The 23,638-nt window shown below is 45.7% G+C and overlaps 1 protein-coding gene across 1 annotated transcript; it reads left to right on the forward strand.

Moving 5' to 3' along the window:
- Positions 1–965: 965 nt before the first annotated feature.
- Positions 966–10,850, forward strand: RBM24 (RNA binding motif protein 24). Its single transcript, XM_025443919.3, has 4 exons — positions 966–1,248; positions 2,352–2,475; positions 3,880–3,934; positions 10,484–10,850. The coding sequence occupies exons 1-4, from the start codon at positions 1,081–1,083 to the stop codon at positions 10,848–10,850; spliced, it is 714 nt and encodes a 237-aa protein (XP_025299704.3). The 5' UTR covers positions 966–1,080.
- The last annotated feature ends 12,788 nt before the right edge of the window (positions 10,851–23,638 follow it).

Here is a 23,638-nt window from a genome sequence, read left to right on the forward strand (position 1 = left end):
CCGGGTCGCGGGCCCGGTCACCGCGGCCGAGCGCAGAGCTCGCGGCGCCGTTTTGGGGAGCTCCGCGGCTCGGTCCTCGGCGCAGGCTGCGCGCCCCGGTCCCCGGGACTCGGACGGGTTGGAGCAGGCGACGCCGAGAGCCAGGCCGCCGCCGGCCGTCCCCGGCCCTGCCCCGGCCCTGCCCCGGCCCTGCCCCGGCCCTGCCCCGGCGGCCGCTCCGGAGCCCAAGCCCCGCGGCCCAGCGCCGCGCCGGCAGCGAAGCAGCTGTTCCCAACAGCTGGGGGGCGGCGGCGCCGGGCACCCCAGGTGCGGCCGCGGCCAATCGCAGGCGTCCGGCCCGCCCCCTCCCCAGCCGGGCGCCGACCCCCGGCCCGCGGGGGAAGGGAGCAGAGACGTGGAGAGCCGTCCTCGCCACTTGTCTTCCAGCTTCCGCGGCGGGAGGGACGGAACCCGAGCCCCAGCGGCGCGGAGTCCCCCACGCCCGGCCCCGCCGCCGCCGCCGCCGCCGCCGCCGCGCCCCCCGCCCGCCCCCGCGCCCGGACGCGCCCGCCGCCGACCCTGCCCGCGCCCCACCCAACACACCTACCTAATTCCCAAGCAAGAAAGGAAAAAAAAAAAAAAAAAGGAAAGGAAAGAAAGGAAGGAAGGAAGGAAAGAAAAGCTACCTCTACCACGCGCCCGCTTCTCCGCGCGAGGACCACCCTCTCTGTTCATTTTTGGCCTCCCAGCCGGGTGGGTGGAAGCCGCTCGCACGTCCTCGCGAACGGGATCCTCACCCAGACGATCCGGAGAATCTGTACCGTGACCGGCAGGGGGGGCGGGAGGAGAGAGCGGAGTCAAGCCTCGGGGGCTGCTGGCGACCTCGGAAGCCGCGCGCCCCGCGCCCCCGGCCGCCCCCGGCCGCTCGCCCCCGCCGCGCCGCCCCCGCCCCCGCCCCCGCCCCCGCCCCCGGGCTCGCCCTCGGCCCCCGGCGGCCGCGACAGGGTGCGGGAGACGCGGAGCCGGAGGAGGAGGCGCAGCCGCTGCCCGAGCCGCAGCCGCAGCCGCAGCCGGAGCCCGAGCCGCGGGGCGGGCGCGAAGATGCACACGACCCAGAAGGACACGACGTACACCAAGATCTTCGTCGGGGGGCTGCCCTACCACACCACCGACGCCAGCCTGCGCAAGTACTTCGAGGTCTTCGGCGAGATCGAGGAGGCGGTGGTCATCACCGACCGGCAGACCGGCAAGTCCCGGGGCTACGGATTTGTAAGTCGCGCGGCTGGGGGCCGGGGTGGGGGGGGGGCGCGGGGGCCGGAGGCGCGGGGCGGCGGGGGCCTGGGGTCGGGGCGTGCAGCGGCGGGGGGGGGGCTGGGGGGCGGCAGAGCGACGCGGGGACCCGCGGACGCGGGCGGCGCTGCCCCTTGCTCCCGGCGGAGCTGAAAGTTTGAGCGCGGCGGCGCCGGGGGAGGGAGGGCCGGCCGCCGCCTGGCGGGGCTGCGCGGGGACCCGACGCCCTGCGGTGCGGGGGCCCGGCCCGAGCGGACTACCCCGGCCGGACTTGCGGGCGCGCAGGGTTGTGAGGAGGGGCCGGGGCCGCAGCCGCTCGGAGCGCGCTCCCCGGGTGGAGGCCGGGCGTTCAGCGCGCCGTGGCTTTGTAAAAATGCGTGTGCTCGGGCGTTCTGGCCGGGGCGGGGAGGGGACCCCCTCCCCCAGGAGGTCCAGGGCTCTGCTCCTCATGCCACCCCCACCCCACCTCCACACACACACACACATTTTTTTTTTTTAATTGCAAAGATGGATTCTTTAAAAAGATGATCCTGTGGCTCTTTGCTGAACTGAAAGAGAGCATATTAAGCCTCCTGGGGATTTAAGCGTGCAAATTCAGCTGCCGGAGAGCAGGGAGCTCCAGAGTAGGACAATAGCTATTGTCGTTAGGGAGTGCTTGCTGGAGGTTGGGAGCACCGGGCGGATGTGAGGCTGGACTTTCTTTAAAGCAAACAGCCCTCTTAGGCTGGGTAGGGACCTGGGGTGTGTGTGTTGCGGGGTGGGGGGGGGGGGGGAGCGAGGGAGGGAGGATCAAGAGTTCCAAGACGGAATTCAGGCTTCCAACTCCCTGCTAGGCCCTACTAGCGCCCTGAAGACTTTGGGGCGTGGGGAGGGGGGTGGTATTTCTTTCTTCCTGTTTTTCTTTTTTCCTCTTTTTTTTTTTTTTTTTTGACGGGGGATCAAGGAGTAAGTTCCAGAAAAAAAAAAAAAGTTTAAGAACCCCCTTAGTTCTCTCATGAATGACTTCTCCAGTGTAATTTTTGGTTTCCTTCAGGGGTTGATTTAGAGATCTGTACGTATGTCTGTGTGTGTATGTTGCTAAGGTCACCATGGCTGACCGAGCTGCTGCCGAAAGAGCCTGCAAGGATCCGAACCCCATCATTGATGGCAGGAAGGCCAATGTGAACCTGGCATACTTGGGAGCAAAACCCAGGATCATGCAGCCAGGTGAGAGATGTTCCTCCTACCCGCCACCCCCCCAACTTGAGCCCCCCCCCCCTTCTAAACAGAATGAATCCCTGATTCAGACACATTGTAAATGTGGTTAGTAAAGTTGAATGGTGGCTGGTTATCCTACCAAGACATTAAATGAATGTTGTAACCGGCTCTTGCAGGACTTGAAATGTACCTATGTGCAAAAGTAGATCTTGGGGGTCTGGACAATTTGTACCCATCCAGACTTAGGCTTGACTCATCTGGCTCAGGTATGACATACAGTCAGTCTACTCTTTTATTTTCCAGTTTTTAACCACTTGTAGATAATTCACATGTGGACTGTGTGGGCCAAACGTGTCACCTCCCGTTGGTCATACTTCCCTAGGGTTGTCTCTCCTACCACCGCTTGCCCTGTGCTCAGAGCCGGTGATCCAACTTGAGCACTGAAGCATGGGGGTTAGGGGGGTGGGGTGTGGATGGTAAAGCTTTACCATAAAAATCACAGACTATTAATAATTAAAGAAAATGGGGAGATTTCAGGTATGCCCAGGCCCTCATGTTAACAGATAAAGAAACTGGCACCTAGAGATGGGAAATGTTTTACTCCAAAGTCATGCAGCTATTAGTTGTCAAAAGAGAGCAGGCCTTTGTCTGTGTGAAAATTTGACCTTCTGGGTTATTTACAACACTGCCCTTGGCATTAGCACAAATAATTAAGAGTTGACTGTTGAGCAAATGGCAGTCTTTTTCTTGGGTAAGCAACTTTGTTAAGTCATGTACTCTTCACTCAAGTGTTTCCATCTGAAATTTTGGAAGGAGGTTGACACTTCCATCCAAATGGATTTACTAGGAAACTAGATTGTCAGGAAAACGAGGGCATGTGCCAATACCCATGAATATTAAAAAACAAACAAAAAACTTGTATTTGTGTGTGTGTGCTATCCAGAAAAGGAGACTTTTTGTGTGTGAATGTTTAATACCATAACCTGTAAAACCCATAATCTTCCAAAGCATTGTCCAGCATGTTCCAAATTACAAAGACTTTTTTAATAGATCGTGATTCAGAATTGCAGGCATACTTGCGACATGTAACTTCATTATCAAGTCCTGTTGTTCCTGGTTTCAATCCACAAGAATTTTTCCCTGGTCTAATTTTCTAAGGTCTTATTGTAGGACTGGCTGTCAACTAAACTTTGTAGATAATTTTTAGTTTCCACCTGTAGCCGACTAAAATTTTTACTTGGGCCAATGGTAACATTAGTAAAGAGAACTTTGCAATGTATATGTAATATTTTCTCTGAAGCATCCAAAGAATGGTGATCATCTCTGAGTGAATGTTGTGATTGCATATTACATGTAGGAGTAATAAATGCTGAACAGTGCACAAACGGAGAATGTGGTATGTTTTATTGTTAGGTTTTGCCTTCGGTGTGCAACAACTTCATCCAGCCCTTATACAAAGACCTTTCGGGTAAGTCAATTCAGGCCCTCCTATGTTTTGATAGGTGTTATTTGTTAACCTGCCTCTTTGTTATATACAGACAAGACCATCATGTCACAAAATGTTCCTTGTTATACATATTTATATATATATATATATATATATTTGTACCTTTTTTGATGCTGATAATATAAATATTTTTAGATGAGTCAAGTTACTGACCAAGTATGCAGCCTCCAAACCAGACAAATTTTGAGCTTATGATTAACAAAACAAAACAAAAACAAAAATACCAGGTAGGACTTGTGTACGAGACGAGTATGTCCCAGCCCATGACTACTGTTCAACGTGACTCAATGTTATTTATCTCTTTCTAACCTGACAGGGCTCGTATACAGTTAAGCTAACTGATCAGAAGGATACGATGATAAGAGGTGGAATAGTTCTGTTTGGAATTAAACTCTGTAACCAGTAGACTCAGACACACAAGCTCAGATGGTGATTAACGATGCATGGATGTTGGTGTTGTTGTTTTATTTTTCACCATAGTGAATAGACCTCCGTGTGCTTTATTTTATTTATTACAGTAATGAAGTGGTGTTGATAGCTAAACTGTGTGCTTTTTACTTAATTGAAAAGAGCTGTAGTGAAAGTGTTTTTCTTTTCCTCGGGGAAGGGGCTCTTTGTGTTTTTGGTTTTGGTGGTGGTGTTGAGGAGTGTTGACTTTTGACTTTGCCATGGGAAGCAAAGGGCCTTTTTTTTCTTGCTTTTAAGCTGTAGCCTGTAACTTCCACTTAACCACATTTTTGTAGTGAGTGCTAAATTGTGTGATTTCCCTCTGTGAGAATACAGATTCATTGCTTGCATGTCCTAAGTTTCTGTTTTACTGGGGAGTTTTCTGGGAATGGGATTCTTTCTTTTGCAATGTGTATCCACTTTTAGGCCTTCTGATTTAAAGGTTCAACAACACTCATCAGATTTCACTGACACTAGCCAGTTTTTTGAGTAGAGTAGCACTAACTTTCACCTTTCAGACCTAACTAGGGAGAACAGGCTGCTCGTACTTGTCTTCCCTCTGGGCTCTGTGATCACCAGCTTCCCTCCTCTGAGCTCCCTATCGTAAGTGGGAGATCCCAATCCCCTAACTTTATTCGGACCACTGTTTTGTGGTCTGCTTTGGCTGTATTCTATCTGAACAACATTGCTATAACTCTAGTATCAGAGATTTCAGCTTCCTTTTTAAATATTCTAATTGTCCAAGAAGTGTTTTATCCTCAGCTATAGTTTCTTCTCTAGCTTAGCACCTAAGCATCTACATGTGTAACCTGGAAGGTCAGATTCTAGATAGAGATAATAGAGAGGTAGGGTTAGAATCTGCCTTGTGTGTCTCCAAGGATAGACCAGAAAAAGTAACAATCATTTGATTTGGAAGGGTCAAGTTATGTCTTCCATCAATACCTTCATGTAACCCTCCTTTTAACATTGGGATACTTCACCTTACCACCAACTCTTGCCTTTTTAAACCGTGCAAGAGTATTTTGTCCAATATGATTATAAAGGGCCTTTATATATCTATAGCTATTTATCAGTGCCCCATCCCAACCATCCTAGGTACCCACAACAGACAGTGTGGGCTGATGGGTCCAGCTACTTCTGCAGGTCCTCTCCTCATTGGTCTAGACCACATGTAAGGTGGGATGGGGAAGAGAACAGCCATCCTAAGAAGTGGTGATGAACTTAGTCATGATCTCACAATAATAGTCTTGAAACAGTTACACAGCTAAATCGATCAACAGGTCTTAGCCTGTGTTAATTTTTTTTTCTGTGCTAAGTGGGTGAGAGACTGCAGTTGGGGAAGCAAAACTAACACAAACCAATCAAGAACTATTAGTGGCTAAAATACTTGGTGTTAAGGACAAAAGAAGTTCAGAATAGCATGAAAACAGGTGAATTGGAGAGGCTGGGCCAGGCTCCGTGGGTCCTTAACTAGTCTTGGACCAGTGGGGCATATCCCGGACAGGTAGGAGGAAGGGACATGCCTGGGGGCTATAGGATGAGGTGAGCATAAGCAAAGGCCAGAGAAAAGATTTAGTGCACAGAGAAGCCAGACTGTTTATGGAGGATACTGAGATCTAGACATAGAACTCTGGACTGGCTGTGGTAGTCTGCATAGGTCCTTGAGAAAGAAAGCACAAGGAAAATAAGAACCAGAATAAAATGTCCTGTGGAAACTTTAAATCAAGCATGCTTTGATAGTAACCTTTAGTCATTCATCCCTGCTAATATTGAGCTGTCTTTATAAAGGATGGTGATTATTATTGCTTGCATAGTTGTTTGAACTTGAGATTCTTATTAGAAATAGAGAGCATTCCGGATGGACCAAGTGAGCCTTCTCTTTTCTTTTTTAAGGGGTTCTTAACACTGCTCTAATTCCCAGAGTCTGTACGTAACAAATCACACCTGGTCATCCTCAATTCTGTTGGGATGCCACACATTCTTATTTTAGGCCTGGAAAGAAGCTTGAGAATTTTTAATCTTACTTGACTTGCTTGAAATTCTAGTAACTGAACTATTTTTTTTTTTTTAAATGTGGTCCTGAAATGGCCCCCAGATTACTCTGGGCTTTTCAAGCCAAAATCTTGGCTTGAAGAAACTTTTGATGTCACACAGTGGGCAGATGTATAGAAACTTATGTATTTGCTAAACAATGTCTTATACTTTGTTTGCAAGAAGCATCTTCTTATTGAAACCTGAGAGAGGAAAGACTATGCATCTGTGAGTAGAAAATTTTAGGCTGGTTTAGGTCAAGTGGAAATACTCTTAAACATTTACTCACTCTGCCTTTAAAAAGTGCTCAGTTTTATGCTAGTTGGGTTAGCACTGTACTAGATCCTATACTGGCCACTAGGAGGGAGCAGGAGGGGCAGTAGCATTAAGTGCATCTGCTGCATGTCTGGTAATAATAAGAGATTTACATAAATCATGTAATTCCCACAATACTTATTGGATGCAGGCTGTTTATGTCAGCCTGTGAATGTCCTTTCCATGGGTGAAAAAAAACCTGAGATACAGAGAGATTAATTAACTTGCCACAGAGCTAGTAAGTCCTAGAGTCTGGTTCCAGGACCTCAAAAGCCATGTTCTTTCCTCTGTGTCAAGGAATAGCCAAAAAGACACAACTCTATTCTCTCTGGTAGTCTAGTAAGAAAACTGAGAAGCCCCCAGAAGGGTTGTGGCTTAACACTGGGAGGAGAGACATCAGGTTCGTGGGACCCAAGAAGTCTTCATGAAAGAGGTCAAAGTTGACCTAGATTTTAAAGGATGGTGGAGGATAAAGTACTTTCGTACTGAGTGCCTACTTTATTCATCATCTCAGACTCTGTGCATAGATAATGTTATTTAATGCACAGCAATTCAGGGTTGGAAATAGTAGATTCTTTTCAGATGTGAGAAATGTGAGACAGAAAGTGAAGCAAATTCTTGAAGGCTCTATACATAGTGAGTGCTAGAGCTAGGGCGGATAGGATTTGGATTTCAACAGGTAGAGATGGAATGAGGATTGGTGTCCCTGGCAAAGGGATGGCATGAGCAAAGGTGAGAATCTAGAAATGTGTGCCTTGTCCAGGGAGGACTGAGGAGTCCAGCTGACCCAGGTTCAAGGGAAGGTGGAAAGAAATACTGAAAGAAATGTTTTGGAGCCCAAAGCATAAAAAGCCCAGCATGCTGAAGTTTAAGAAATTTGCACTTAGTTTGGCATGTTAGGGTTACTACGAACAAGTGAATGAAATGAAGACTTTGCCAGCAGTCTGGTGATAGACTGGAAGAGGAAACCAGTTAGGAGGTCAAAAGTCACAAACAGATGTCAGAGGGACCTAAAAAAGAAAAGGATGGTCAGTTTTCTTTGAAAATTGCCCAAGGTATCTGGCTTGTTCTTGTGTTTTTGTAACTGCTAGGTGCACACCCTGTGTGACTGATTGAGGGAAAGGATACTGGTAGGTAGCTGACGGGAGGAGAGAGTCCCAGATTGCCTTCACGGGCTCCTTAAACTAGTAAAAGACCTCCTAATGCAAGCATTGCTTCAGAAGGGCCCCCTTAGCCTTTGGTCCTTTCCTGCTGTCCTTCCTGAACGGAGGCATTTGAGGCTCTCCGTGGGCTTCTGGGCTCTCCTTTCCCTAAGCCCCTAACGATTCTAGGGTTTCATTTGCCTTCCAAACGTATTCCTAACCCTTGCCAGACTTCATGTGGGATTCTGATATGCCAGGGAACACTCCACTCTCATTGGCTGGCATTATCAAATGAAAACTATTAATGTAAAATCAGTGTGGAGACAAGAGTCCTGTAAGCAACACTGCCTATCTTTTAGTGCATTCTTCACACACACACACACACACACACAATTTTATCCTGCTTTTTTTTTTTGTAGGCCACTCTGATTGTCGGTTACCAGCCTTCATTCAAAGACACAAACCTGGTAACCATCACGTTGTCCTTCGAGCTTTGGGAGTACAGGGGTTAATGTCTCAGTATCAGTGAGATTCATACTGGCTGGACTTCGCTGCTGATAGATGTTTTACTTTGGCCTTATAAAGACATTTTACCCGCTGGAAACCCTTGTGGCACGACAGAATCAAAAATAGCCCTGCTGCAGCCCCTGCTGTCTATCACCACATGTAAACTGGCATGAGTGTAGGCTCTCTTAACCATGTCTGCACACTGTGGACACGGAGGCCTCTGGGGACAGGGTTTCATAAAGCCACACCTGTCGCTGTGAGTGAGTCAGTCACCTGACCTACAGAAAAGTTTGGAGTATGTGCATGACCAATGCATCTGGTTTCTGACAAGCAATTAAGAACATCTCTAAGTGTCCTCAAAAACACTTGATGACGTCTTTTCTCCTGGCACTGGGAAAGATCTACAAGTCTAGTAAAATTGAGTGTATTTTTATCATTCGGGTCAAAGTTCACAACCCTCTGATAAATTCATCTTTTCCATGGATGTTCGTTAATAAGTACTTTCAGTAGAACCCTGAGAAGGCAAAGCAAGAGCTATGTTTTCGGAAATCTCTATGTGAAGTTTTCGGTTTGGAGTTCTTTAAAATTCTTTAAAGTAAAGATCCTTACTGGTTGCTTGTACTTCCTGGAAGTCAGCTTTGCCAACAACCAGATGGCATTATCGTGTCATATTTTTAGGAATATAGGGGATTCTGATGGAGATTGCTTTAAAGAAAGATGAAAATAAATCAGATATTCATGGTAGCATTTGAAAGGGGCAGTAATGAATCGCAAGAGAACTGAAATGCATGGGTTTCTTGAAAAAAAAATACCTCTTGTGATTTATTTTTTTTAACAAAATTAACTTGTTAGGTCATTGCAGTGTCTTGTATGTGATTTCTGAATGTATAATTTGTGAAGGTACTTGATTTTGTTTCTTGAACTTTTACAGGGTAATACATAATACAATTGCTGTGTATCAAATAGCTTTGAGTAGGGCAGATTTAAAACAAAAGTGCTAATCTACTTGTTGATTTAGAGGATAAAACAAGTTAGTATTTGTGCAAAAATAATGTTTCCTTATTTTGTTATGTAAACCTTTTAAGTTTATATGCATTTTAGAAATATTCCTATTCCTACCTTTTCCGTCAACCTCATCATTTCCCCAAAACCCCTTCTGTCTGTCTTGCATAGAGATAACCAGGCTGGCTGACCTTCAGGTGCCTGCTAGTCAAACAGGTTTGATTGACCCTTGTGTCCTTACGAGTTTTATGGAGAGAAAGAAAGAAAGAAAGGCAAAAAGCGTGCTGCACATCTCTTTGGGAATCACTGCCATGAATGTTAATAGCATTTCTGTAGCTTCCCACAACAGCCTCTTGTGATAGAGTGAGCTGCACTACAGTTCGTTTGAGAAGTGTGATTCTGCTGTGTTTACCACACTTGTGAACTTTTAAACTCCTTTTTTTTTTTCTTTTGTCGCCTGCTTCTTTTTTATCATTATTTTTTTTAATAAGGGTGACTGAGGTTGCAGAGAGATTAATGTGTGCTGAGTCTGCATAGCAATTTCAAGTAGGGTTGCCATGATAATAAACCTACAGATTCTGTGGAAATTTAGTCTTGCACCCACCCACCCACCCACGGAATTGAACGATCACGGATTACCTTTTGAGCCCTATTATCCGCACAGCTGAGAATTACTCTCTCCGCTGCACAGTCCTGTGGCATGAGCTCATTACAAAATTTTGCAAAGTCTCCGTCAATTCAGCATGTGCATTCGGTGCCTCTCCCGCGCACAGCGCCTCTTGCACTTGAATTGCTTCCTCGCCCGACTGGTGCAGAACGCCAAGGGCTGGCTGCCTCGAAATGCAGGAGGCAGCGGCGGGCGGGCAGGGGCGGCCCCCGCACTGTGGGCTCCGCGACCGCGGCTCCCGCCCGAGCCCTGCGAGCGCCCCGCTGGCCGGGAGAGATATTGTGGCAACCCTACGCTCGTAACCACCACTAAATTCGGGTCTGTGTCCTCTCTCGGCTCGAGCGGCGCGGCGCCCCGGGCGGGCGGCGCCTCACCGCGTGCCCGTCTCTCGCCCTTCAGGATCCCCGCCCACTACGTGTACCCGCAGGCGTTCGTGCAGCCCGGCGTGGTCATCCCGCACGTGCAGCCCGCCGCCGCCGCCGCCGCCTCCACCACGCCGTACATCGACTACACCGGCGCCGCCTACGCCCAGTACTCGGCCGCCGCCGCCGCCGCCGCCGCCGCCGCCGCCTACGACCAGTACCCGTACGCCGCCTCGCCCGCCGCCGCCGGCTACGTCACCGCGGGGGGCTACGGCTACGCCGTGCAGCAGCCAATCACCGCCGCCGCCCCCGGGACGGCCGCCGCCGCCGCCGCCGCCGCGGCCGCCGCCGCCGCCTTCGGCCAGTACCAGCCGCAGCAGCTGCCGACCGAGCGCATGCAGTAGGCGCCCGGGGCCCGGAGCTGCCGCCGCCGCCCGCGCCCCCGCCCCCGCCCCCGCCACCTGCCCGCCGCGCGGTAGGCGGCCAGGGGGGCGGGGCCGGGGGCCGGGGCTGCCCGCGCCCCCCTCCCCCCTCCCCTTCTCCGCTCCCCTCCACCTGCCCGCCGTGCGGTAGGCGGCCGGGGGGGCGGGGGCGGGGTCCGGAGCCGCCCTTGCCCCTCCTCCCCTTTCCCTTCTCCTCCGCTCCCCCCTCCCCGCCTGCCCGCCGTGCAGTAGGCGGCCAGGGGGTCAGGGGCGGGGTCCGGGGCTGCCTGCGCCCCTCCCCCCTTCCCTTCTCCTCCCCCCACCTGCCTGATGCGCAGTAGGCGGCCAGGGGGTGGGAGTGGGGGGGGGCTGGGGCTGCCCTAACCCTTCCTCCCGTCTCCCCATCGCCTCCCCTCTCTTCTCCTCCCCCCCGCCCACCTACCCGCTGTGCAGTAGGCGGCCAGGGGGTCGGGTCCGGAGCGGCCCTGACCCCTTCCTCCTCCCTCCTCCCCCTTCCCACCTCCCCCTCCCCCCTCCCCCTCCCCCTTCCCACCTCCCCCTCCCCCCTCCCCCTTCCCACCTCCCCCTCCCCCTTCCCCCTCTCCCTCCTCCCCTTTCCCACCTCCCCCTTCCCACCTCCCCCTTCCTCCTCTCCCTCCTCCCCCTCCCCCTTCCCACCTCCCCCTTACCCCTCTCCCTCCTCCCCCCTCAAGGCACCTGCCCGCTCATCAGTTGGCGGCCAGGGGGTCCGGGGCCAGAGCTGCCCGTACCCCTCCCCCCGTTCTTCCCTCTCCCCCCTTCTCTCTCTTCCCCCCTCCCCCCTCCCCACACACCTGCCCGCTGTGCAGTAGGTAAGGCGAGCACACCTCGACTTCACAGCTTTAAGGAGGAAAAAAAAAAAAACCAACAAAAACAAATACACAAAACCAACAACAACAAAAAAGCTATGCTATCTTCACGCAGAATCCTTCTTCTTATGTTTTTTTATACTCCAGTAGTGTCGTAGATGAAAGCGAGCTAGAGACAGCGAGAGGGGAGGGAGAGAGGAGGAGGAGGGGGCAGTGGACGCAGTTTTGGAAATCGATCCCAAAGAGCCCGAAGCAAAGCAAAAGTGGGGGGGGGGGACCCGGTGGAACTTCACTTTTATAACGGGGTTTTTATTTGTGCTCTTTTTATAGTATCAGGGAAGCAAACTGCCTTTTACAAGTTAGGAAATGCTGTTTGAAGCTAGTCGAACCAGGGGATACAGAGTGAGCAATATGTAGCTTGAATTACCTTAAAAAGATTTTTTTAGAAACAAAAAAACATACACACACACACAGTGGTGAGAGCTTACTGATTGTCATGTTTAGCAGTCACTATGGCTTCTAGAACTTTTTCAGGTAAGAAGAGAACGTTCTTACTCTCTCTCAAAAAAAAAAAAAAAAAAAAAAGGGCATCGAACAATCAACCTGGGAGCGTGGCAGTGGGTGAAATGGTGGACAGGCACCAAAGCGATTTTCTCATCTATCCTGTGGATGAGCGGGACTGTGGGACAAGTGATGTGGAATTAATGGGTGCAGCAGCTGTACAGACAATCAATAACACACACAGTTCTGGAAAGAACACATCACTTGTGCTTGTTTGATGAGCTTGTCACATTCTAATCCCTCTCCCCATCCTGTTTCAATTTTGGGAAACTTGTATCTGCTGGTGTCAGCAGTTCTGATTCTGAAATAGGATCAGGCTTTTACTACAACAGCCTTCTCTTTATTTATTGTGTTGACTCGTGGCTTAACAATGAAAGGCAGGCAAAGTTTGCAGACGCTAAACCCTTAAGAACTGTCTTAAGGACATTTACTTCCCCCCTTCCTCCCCCCTTTTAAAATAATTTTACACTTTTTAGTATCTATTTCAGAGTCCTATTTAAGACTATTTATTAGTGAACACAGGACACGAGACAACAAGGTGACCGAGATGACAGTTCTGCAAAGGTTAACGATAACGTGGTTTATACTGTGCCTTAATAGTAATGCTATTTAAGATATTTATTTTTAAGTTTTACTATGCTGCACTCTAAAGAAAGGAACTTTAGATGTGACACTGTAAAATTATGTATTCATCTCATGGCATAAATTATTTAGTAGGTCTAGATGTAGCATATTAAATATTAACCTATCCAACGAAAGATGTTGACTTGGATTTATTTAAATTCATATGTGCACTGTATAAGAGAGTACTCTTACATTAACACATTTTAATTTATTTTAGTTTTCAGGTTTTTTTTTTTTAAAACGAGAGATATTGCTAGTTTCATGCTTCCTTCTCTGAGTTTTTGCTCGTGTAGATCTCATTTATTGGTACTTCGTTAGTTTAACACTATTCTTATGTAGTTTATGTAGTTTTAAAATGCTGCTTTACTTTTTTCTTCTGAAACTGCAATATTTGCAATTTTTATTCTTAAACTAAATTGAATACTATTTTACACTGTATTGGATTTTTATACTTGAACAATTTCATACAAGGGAAGACAGGTTAGCATTTTTATGGACTTTCTCCATTATCACTGGATTTACTTTTAAGTATTCCCATACTAGACAGTGTTATGTAATGTAGACATGACTCTCCTGTGCAAATTATTTATTCATTGTGTATATTGCTTTATAACATTTCAGATCTTCTAATCTATTCACTTGTATTAAATATAATTTTTAAAAACTTCTGTTGCATTGATTGTTTCTAATTTTATCATAAGGGTAGAACAACTTCTCCTTTTAACCAGCATGAATTGCCGTGGTTTACCTGTAACACTTTTGGTGAGGAGAAAGCTTTCCAGATGCCCTGTTCTTACACCTTTAAGTAAATTTCATTAACTCGGCATCTATCTTAATGTTCAGTGAATGATATAGGTCCTCTCCCCCAACAGTGAATCCTAAAGACTATTCATGTCACTGAAAATTGCTTTAACTAAACAAAGGTAGCTCAAAAGAGTGGGCTGCAGAGGGGGCCAGTCCATCCGAAGCTGCAGTAGGGTAAGCTGAGATTTGGTGTTAGAATCTCCCACTATTTAGCAGTATGAATGGAGTAGGTTGCTTTTTTGCAATCCACTTTGAGGATGGGTTTTCACTGATTTCTATAATATTGGGACAATAATACTGGTGTCACATGGTTATTTAGATATTAAATGCAGTGTATCAACCGCTTGGGCCAAAGCCAAACGTATAGTAAGCTCTAGATAAGTGATCATTGGTAGTACTTGTAATAACCTACAAAAGTTAGAAAAGTTGGGCAGCCCGGGTGGCTCAGTGGTTTAGCACCGCCTTCAGCCCAGGGTGTGATCCTAGAGACCTGGGATCCAGTCCACAGTTAACCAAAAAGGAAGTCACCTTTTAAATTTTTGTGGACACCGTTGTGACACATCTAATAATGTCTGTATTAGAACATCAAATTCATTTTGATGGCAAAATTCATCTGGCTGGCATACTGATTGTCTTAAAGTGTGTATGTTATGTTAATTATGGAATGAATTGTTGGTCGGTCTCTTGGCCTTCGTATTTATCAAACCCATGATCTTCTATGGAACTCCGTTCCTTGACAAAAATTATGAGCAGGAGAAAGTTGTGCTAACAGATCCTGTCACACTTTCTACTTTATGATAACCAGTATCCTGGAGCCCTCACAATCTCAAATTTTAATTGCCTCTAATTTTCCAAAGTAAAATAGAGACCAACTTATCCCCAAGCAGGAATATTAGGCACCTCATGGTATTAACTCAGATCACTAAACTAACTTCTAAGCTACTTAATTCAGCCAGTACATCAAGGATTATTTTACTACAAAAGACATGTTCTACATTTAATTTTTCAGATTTGCGAAAGGTCACTGTTGCCCTCAGTAAGCCATATGCTGGTTGCTGAGTTCTGTAATGAAACACTATTTGATTTATCAATGAAGAATAGGTCAGACAGTTTTGGGAAGAGCTTGTCAAAAATAGCCATACTCAGGAAAGCCAAAAGCCCACCTACGCTTGGCTGTACCTCTCTGGGGGTGTTTCTCATCTATACTAATATCAATATTAGCAGTTGGAGAGAGGGCAAGATTTTTACTTTATAATACAGCATATATTTCTATAAACAAGTAAAAGTTCTTAATGTCTAATAATAGCCATGGCCTAATGTCTACCGTGGCCAGGCAGGCGGGTTATATTTGTAGAGGTACAGAAACGAGTGGATCCAAGAAGCAAAGAGCTAGCTGAGTCCTGGTTCCTCTACTTGCCATCAGGGTGATCTTGAAACCCATTACCCTGCTAAGATGTGAGTTGATAGTACCCCACATAGTGGCTCTGTCTACCTCTCATATTGTTGATTAAGTGGATCAGTTACATGAAAGCTTTCTAAAAATTCAGAAGTATTAGGCAAATGGAAATTGTACAAATGTATGTGCACTATTAATTTGGAAATTGATCTCAATCATCTCACATTGAATGAGCCTTCCAAAGAAGGACAATCCTGTATCTCATGATGTTAGCTTTATTTGGTCCCAACCAAGTAACAGCTAAAGCTACTGTGCAACAGGAGCAGCACAAAAATAACGCTGAAAGATGGACAGATTGCCCAGATAGGGAAAGAAAGAGGAGAAGAGAAGATTCTGGAATACATTTCTCTCACAGGGGAACTATATTTAGCTCCTTCCTCATTCCTCTGTCAAATATTGTGCTTAATTCCCTCTGAGGCTTGAAAGTGTTCATTAAGATGACAGCCTGAGGTTTGGAGGGGCAGAGGTGAAGAGGAACCAAAAAATAAATAAATGCATTTTCATGCTTACTTTTGTCCTCTCTTCTCCTTCAAGAGTTCCAGACTGTTTCCATGGAAATCCTAACTTGTTTTGCTTAAGCGCTTCATACAGAAGAGGTTTCATTTGGGGTATTTGTTCTGAGTTGAATTTCACAAGTTCAATAATGGATTTAGCCAAGTCCTTTAAATTTGAGGCTTTGAAACCCCAATCGTAAATCAAACTGTGAAAGAAGTCAGACAAGACGTGTATAAGCACTTTGGAAATTTCAGATAAGAAAAGTGATATACATTTATAGATTTGATAACATAAATCAGTCATGTCCTACTGCACAGTATGTGGTCATTCTTGACCTTTGACCAGCTTCTTTGAAGAAAAAGTCTCTAAAGTCCCTTTTTTTTCCTAGTCACTCCTCTCCTAGAAGATGGATGCTATTGTTTTTTTAAATCCAAGATGCTACCACTGAGCTGTTAATATACTTTAAGTGAGTTGGAGGGTGTGCTTTGTTTTCCATTTTGCCACTGTTGGAGGTAATTCTGATTACAATGAGGATGAAGTACCAGTCTTTTTTTTTCCCCACTTAATAGCTCAGATAATGTGTTCATAAAAGGGCAAATATCTGAAACTGATTTCCCAAATGAGTTTTGAAACACAAAAGCATAGTTTTGCCAAGTAGAAAGTGTGTTTTAGCTCTATTTTAAAACAATGTTCATCTGACAGTCCCAACCAGGTATGAGCTTGTTTGTACCTGACGCCTGGCTCTACCACCTTATACTGTGGGTGCCTCAGATGAGGGGCAATAGATACAGAGGGTGCCTTTGGAGAGTTTCAGGGGATGCTTTTCCATCCTGCACTCAATCACCTTGTACATTTTAACATTGGAAAAAAGAGGGCTGTGAAGATGTAGAAGAAAATAATGAAGAAAAAAGGCATGAAGATCAAAAGCATCTCCTAAAAGCATCCCTGAAAGAGGATGAGATGATGGAGTGTGAGTCACGTGGGCTGGAGCACATGGGGCAAGGCTTGCCACCAAAGAGGCCACGTAGGGGAGAAAGGGAGAGGTGGCTTGCTTGGTGGCAGGACACTCCATCTGGGGATGGAGACTGGAGGAATCATTTAAAAGACAATAACTGGGGGGACTTGAGTGGCTCAGTTGGTTAAGCATCTGACTTGATTATGACTCAGGTTATGATCTTCATGGTTCTGGGATCCACTGGGTGTGGAGCCTGCTTAAGATTTTCTCTCCCCCTCTCCTTCTGCCCCTTCCCTCTCCCTCTCTTAAAAAAAAGAAAAGAAAAGAAAAGAGAAAAGAAAAAGAAAAGAAAAGGTCAATAATTGGATATATGGTATTCTGTTTTCTAATTAAATAAAAGACATTTAGAACAACAGCTGAGTTTTTGAACTTGGAAAGGCTTAGACATTAAAAAGATTGGAGTATATTCTTTGTAGCAGAAAACTTTTAGAAACAGGCAAATGTAGTGCCTTTGGTAAGATCAGATGGAGCTTCGTCATAGACCTTGCACCTCTAGAGGCCTGGAACATTGACCTTCTTTATCTGTCACTTCCCATTTTAAGCAGAGAAGAGAATCAGAAGAAAAAGGAGGAAGATTAGAGGAAGTAGATTTACTTTGCCATCCAGTGTACTTTCTTCCACCGCATGAAAACGTCGTTTGTGGGCACCTGGCTGGCTCAGTCAGTAGAACGTGTGACCCTTGATCTCAGGGTGGTGAGTTCGAGCCCCACATTGGGTGTAGAGATTACTTAAAAATAAAATTAAAAAGAAGTAAGATGTCATTGGTGGTGAGACTCAAGCTCACAGCATCGGTATTTTCTTGGCCTATGCTGTTTCTGTCCTGTTGCTGGCCCATACCTGTTGATGGTGGACCTTAATAGATATGATGGCAAGTTTGCAAAGGGACGCAAGGGAACAGGCTTGCACCACGAACCGCATACCATGTACCAGGTACTTATAGTTAATCCTCATAGCAATGGAAGGTAGGGAATAGTAGCCCTTTTTTTTGGACAAAGAGAAGAGTGCAAAGGCAGTAAGCAGCCTGCCCAAAGTCACAATGTCTGTGTGGTGCACAACCAGGATTTCAAGGTGGAGTGACCTGAAACTGTGACCTGTATGCATCCCACCTCACCATGCTGTTTCCTGACTCTCCTCTTCCTAGGGAATCCTTTGCATTAACCCTGGGGCTCCTGAGGGGGAGCCACTGCTTCCCTGTCCTCAGTCTCCTGTTGCATATGAGCAAGCAACCACTGAATCAATGGAAGGAAAATTTCTGTACATAGATATGAATTACTGGAAACAACAGGGATAGAAGATTCCAGAGGAGCTGAAAAAGCCTCCAGGATTGCCCTGAACACATTTGGTCCATTCCCAATCACAACCGAATCCACTCTTTTGACCTTTAGCCTGACATCTAACTGCACTTAATACACCTGCTTGTCATTGGGGCACCATATAAAAAAAATATTCTGATGCCAACTTTCCATACTATGCCTACTTCATCAATAATACTCTCAAAGCACTCCATATGGTCTGTCATTGACCATGTACGGCAATCTGGATGGCATAAACCACTGCCCGATGGAAAGAGAATGTGTTGGGACAGCGTGACCAGCAAATTTGAAGCTTAAGTGTCCGAAGTTCCACGGGAACACAGGGGGACATTGTCAGTATAAAGCCTTGACCTCATGGGTCCTTTGTTTGATCCTTTCCCTGTAGCCCTTGTTTTCTCTTGCAAAGAAGCATTCCATCTCCTAGATCCGTATTAGAGAAGGAATACTGGTGATAGGCAACATCAGATGGAACACTCTTCTCTTCATTCCCATTGTTTGCTTCCTTGCCGTACATGTCTACGTTATGGCTGGGCATCCATCCACTTAAGCCAGACACTGCATACATTATCTTCATTCCTCACAACCTCACGGTAAGCTTTGCATTACCATTTTCATTTGACAAAGAGGCTAATATAATTTGCCTGAAGTCACAACTGAAGGTGGTAGCACTGGGAGATGACCCCCGAGTCTGGATGATGCCAAAGACCAACCACCTTTGGGCCACTTTTGCAATCTCTTCCTGTGTCTGGAGGACTTATCTCAGAAATTCTCAGGGAAGCTTAATAAACATGCCTTGGATTCAGCAGACTATGAGGCTAACCAAATCCAAGAACCTGAGGCAAGTTATATGCATGACTAAAACGCTTAATATGAGTTGTATAACATAAATGTCTCCAAGCTTCTATTTTAAATTTAGTTCTGTGGTCAACATTTGTTTAGTTGTAGTGCTAAGGACTGTCCTGGTTATTTATCATCTTGACCTCCATCCACTCATGCTTTTATGGGAAAGATATTATACTGTGATTTATCATTATGAACTACCATAAAATTGAGTAAGAGTCTATGTCCAGGAATGTCAATTAATTATAAACTTTTAGTGAACACTGCCAATTTGAACAACCACCACATTCGATTTAAATGCAGAATGTGGTCATTAGATGTGTATAGTTCAAGTCATGTGCCATTAATAGCTTGACCGTCGCCATGAAAATTGAGAAAGGACAAAGGAGAAAAAGAGAACTTGAAGAAGAAATAATGCCAGAAACAGGAGCCAGGGCAGCTTGGGAATGGCTGAGTAAGAGGAATGCTTGGTGTCCTCACTTGGAGAGGGCTGGAGATGGGAAGCTGGCTGGCAAAAGAAGTCACTGTGTTTGTTCCCTAAAGCGCACATGTGGACCATCTTTACTGTCCAGGGCACACCGAGAATCTTGACAATTCGCGCTTTCATAACAGCTGCATTTCTTATCATCTTTGGCATATTTCTTCAGCTTGCACAAAGCCTCTTATCTCGCAAACAGTCTCTCTCTGGACTGCTGTCTCTTTCAGCTGCTTGGAGGCACAGTCCCTCAAATCTCCCAGCTGTCTTTCTTACCTCTCAGCCCTTGCTTCCTTTATCTCTCTCTCTCTCTCTCCTTTTTTTTTTTTTTAATCTTTCCCAGCTGCCACTTTTGGCACAGTGGTCGTCTCTCAGTTCTCTCCGAATGAGACATTTCAGCATGCCGATGTGGGGAAGGGACCAAACGATCGTTAACAATGCATTTTCAAAATGAGCCCTGCAATCTAAAAGGGAAAAAAAAATTCATCGCAGCTCTCATACAACCTGTGCTCTGTGAATCAACCTGTGCATTTCTGAAAGGATGAGAGACACCCCAGAGGCTTGCACAGAGAAAAGCGAAAGAGAACCACAGGGCTCTTGATTGTCCCAAACAGATTTCTCCCTTTTAGAACTGCAGATTCTCTGTGGCTGCAGCCTCACCAAGTTTATGTAACACCCTCTCAGTTGGATAAAATGTTAACTGGCATCCCCACTGTGTACAGAAATGTAAATGCTACAAGCTGGAGCATTTAGTTTAGAATATGAAATTTCATATTGGAATCTATTTGGCTTTACTTGCCAACTACCACCACCTCTAGTTGATTCCAGGCTTGTATAATCAATGTAATTGTCTCTCCCCGGGGTAACTCTTGTAAGGGAGTTTTAGTGGTTCTGTGGGGCTACCAGATTTTCTTAATATGATGGATTCTGAGTGCTTAAGAAAAATAATATAATCTCAGTTGGGGGGGATTTTTTAAAAAGATTTTTTTTTATTTTTAGAGAGCTAGAGCACTTGACAGCAAGCCAGGGGGGCGAGGGGGAGGGGCCGAGGGAAAGAATCTCAAGCAGACTCCGTGCTGAACATAGAGCCCAATGTGGGGCTTGATCTCATGACCCAGAGATCTTGAACTGAGATGAAATCAAGAGTAGGACACTTAACCGATTGTGCCACCCAGGCACCACCCAGACACCCCTTCGGTGTGGGGGGAGGATTTTTTTTTAAAACTATATGATAAGGGCTTAAGGACCTCTGCAAAACAGAGAGAGCCAGCTTCCAGGTGCACACTGCTAGGCACCTGACAGTCCCTTATTCCTACTCAAAAAATGCTCCAAAAGTACAGATGTTTTGTGTAATCCCCTAATTTCCTCTGACGTTAACCAGTATTGCTCTCTTCTACATTAACCCAGGAACATTGGACAAATTTGTTAAAATATCTTTGTGTTGCTAGTATGCTGTTAAGATTATGATTCCAAAGAATGATATCAACCAATACAGAAGCCAAACTTCTTTATCGTACAGAAATACACGCCCACCATGCTCTGAAGAAAATGGGAACTTTTTATGGACTTGATTAAGTCCAGCTTCTTGGGTAAGGGGAAAATGAACAGGTAAGCTTGATCCAAGCTGGATTTACTCATTTTGACTGCTTTCTCATTCAGAATCAATTGCTATTATCTGAATGGATTCTGTAGAAATCTGCATCGATGATAGTCTACCAGAGAGAACAGTTGAATGGATACCCACATGCACACACACATCTCCAGGTTACAGTTCAGTGCTTGCTAGCCCTTGGACAGACAAATCATGCATTGCAACTTAAAAATGCAAGTTGTAATTATTTTTCATTTCCAGAGCCATTCTCACTCTCGTTTATGTTGGAATTGTATTCCCTTTTCCCATTCTATTACAATGATAATCAACCCAACTCTTTATTGGGCATTTCTTCTGTATAAAGCATGTTAAATACACTATGTTTCTGCAGTTTTGCTTCTCTGTAATAGCCGGTATGTAGCAGCTAACATTCCTGAACATTATTTTACCCAAATCTTTGAATAAATTACTTTTTAAAGTCCCTTATAGAATAAAGTAGGAGTAACTAAAATGGTGGGACCTTTTCTTAAAATTAAAATTTTCCCTGTTTTATACATCAATTGTCTTCCTCAAATTATTCCAGAGGAATTATTTGCAGTTGTACTCATAACATATATTAATCATCTTCATGATTTCATTTATGTCAAGTTGTGTAGACCTCGGACTTGTTTATAGATTTTCCAGACGCAGAGGAGATGTCAGTTCATACAGACACGAATCCAAGCACGAAAGCTATAAAAAGACTGTATGAACATGCAAGTGCAGTGAAGAATGAGACAAAGTATTCTCTGAGAGTGGCAAAATAAAAATAATATGCACCATGGTGTGAAGAATTATGAGTTTGAACGAAGAGAAGCATTGAACTATTTAAATGCTTCAGTATCCAAGGCAGTATAATGGACCACCCCAAAATTTAGCAGTGTAAAATAAAAAACAGAAATTTGCTTATGCAAGTGGCTCCTGTGGGTCAGAAATTCAGAAAGGGCGCAGTGATGACAACCCTTCTGTGCCCTACAATCTGCAGCCATAATTAGAATGGCCAAGCCAACTGGAAGGCCTGGTGGCCTGAACAGCTGGAGCTGGCCTGGTGTATTACTTGCTAATGGAGCCTCCAGCATGGCAGTGTCAGAGCTGCCTGCCTGCCTTCTTATACAAGAGCCCAGAACCACAGTGAACAAGGTGGAAGCCGCATGACTTCTCCCGGCCTCATCTGAGAAGTTAAGTAGCATCACTTCCACCACTGTGGATTCCCAAGGAGTTAGGAGGGCCCATCCGGACTCAGTGGCAGGGGACTTAGACCCTACCTCTTGAGGGAAGAATAAAGAGTATTTGGTGCCATCTCTAAAACTGCCACATTAACAACATTTTTATTTTCTTTTTTTAAGTATATTTTTTAAAGATTTTATTTATTTATTCATAGAGACACACACAGAGAGAGAGAGAGAGAGAGAGAGAGAGAGAGAGAGAGAAGCAGAGACACAGGCAGAGAGAGAAGCAGGCTCCATGCAGGGAGCCCGACATGGGACTCGATCCCGGTTCTCCAGGATCACACCCCAGGCTGCAGGCGGCACCAAACCGCTGTGCCACTGGGGCTGCCCAACATTTTTATTTTCAATATGAATTCATTTATCTTTAATGCCTTTTTCATCCCAATATCTAATTTGTAAAATTAATGATAATAATAAGAATAATCATATTTTCTTCCTTTTCCTATGGCTATATTTGTCCATTTTTTGAAATGTAGGCATTGGTGTGTTATAAGTAGCAGACCTACAGGGATATAAGAAAGGTGTAAGAGGCTACTTCTGACATATTACTGACTAGTTTCAATAATAAAATAAAAATGTAGATGTCAATAGGACATGTTGAATAGTTATCACATGTAGTTTATCACCCAATTTTTGAGGATACTGACACTTTTCCTAAACTTGGTAACCAACTCACCAGTTCTTAGGATGTGCATCCAAAATCCTAGAGTTTGGGCAGCATGGGTGGCTCAGCAGTTTAGCCCCGCCTTCAGCCCAGGGCGTGATCCTGGAGCCTCGGGATTGAGTCCCACATCAGGTTTCCTGCATGGAGCCTGCTTCTCCCTCTGCCTGTGTCTCTGCCTCTCTCTCTGTCTCTCATGAATAAATAAATAAAATCTTTAAAAAATCATTTTAAAAAATCCTAGAATTGGGGTAGAAGTTAGAGGAAAAAGAGCCAGATCTAAAGAGCATAAAGTGAATCATGATAATGAAAGGCAGGAACCCACATCCAGAGGAAGCCAGAAGGGTATCCATTAGAAGGACCCAGGGCTGAGAGGCCAAAGACTACAAGTTCAGTCCATGCCTTCCAAGCCACCATAATGGGCTTGGGCAAGTCAAGCCACTTGACTTTACTGTCTTATTTCCTTATCTGTAAAGAGTTTGGCTTGGTAACCTCAGGATCCCATCCTTCCAGTTATAATAACACTATGACTAGCAGTAGTTCAAGTTCCTCCTACTGTGCTTTTAACAGAGCAGCTCTTAAAATATGTATGAAAAGAAGATAGGAAAATAATTGAATGATAACCAACCAACATGCACTCTGCATGTTTTAGTGCATTTTTTACACGTAATAAAAATGCCTAAACTAAAAGAAGAAAGATATAAGAAAGAGCTTGAAGAGAAAGTATTTTGGTACAAACGGTCTGCGATTAGGAATTCCAGGTCCAAAAAGAGCTTCCTGGTCAACTTAAGAGACAATCAGCAATGATGTCCATTTAGG

Source organism: Canis lupus, chromosome 35 (genome assembly GCF_003254725.2).
Source record: "Canis lupus dingo isolate Sandy chromosome 35, ASM325472v2, whole genome shotgun sequence".
Lineage (NCBI taxonomy): Eukaryota > Metazoa > Chordata > Mammalia > Carnivora > Canidae > Canis > Canis lupus.

What these genes read in the sequence shown, in the direction of transcription:
- RBM24 (XM_025443919.3), top strand. Translation starts at nt 1,081, where the DNA reads ATGCACACGACCCAGAAGGACACGACGTACACCAAGATCTTCGTCGGG. An exon ending in AGTCCCGGGGCTACGGATTT is followed by an intron (nt 1,249 to 2,351) that starts GTAAGTCGCGCG and finishes TATGTTGCTAAG; the next exon opens with GTCACCATGGCTGACCGAGC. An exon ending in ACCCAGGATCATGCAGCCAG is followed by an intron (nt 2,476 to 3,879) that starts GTGAGAGATGTT and finishes TTTTATTGTTAG; the next exon opens with GTTTTGCCTTCGGTGTGCAA.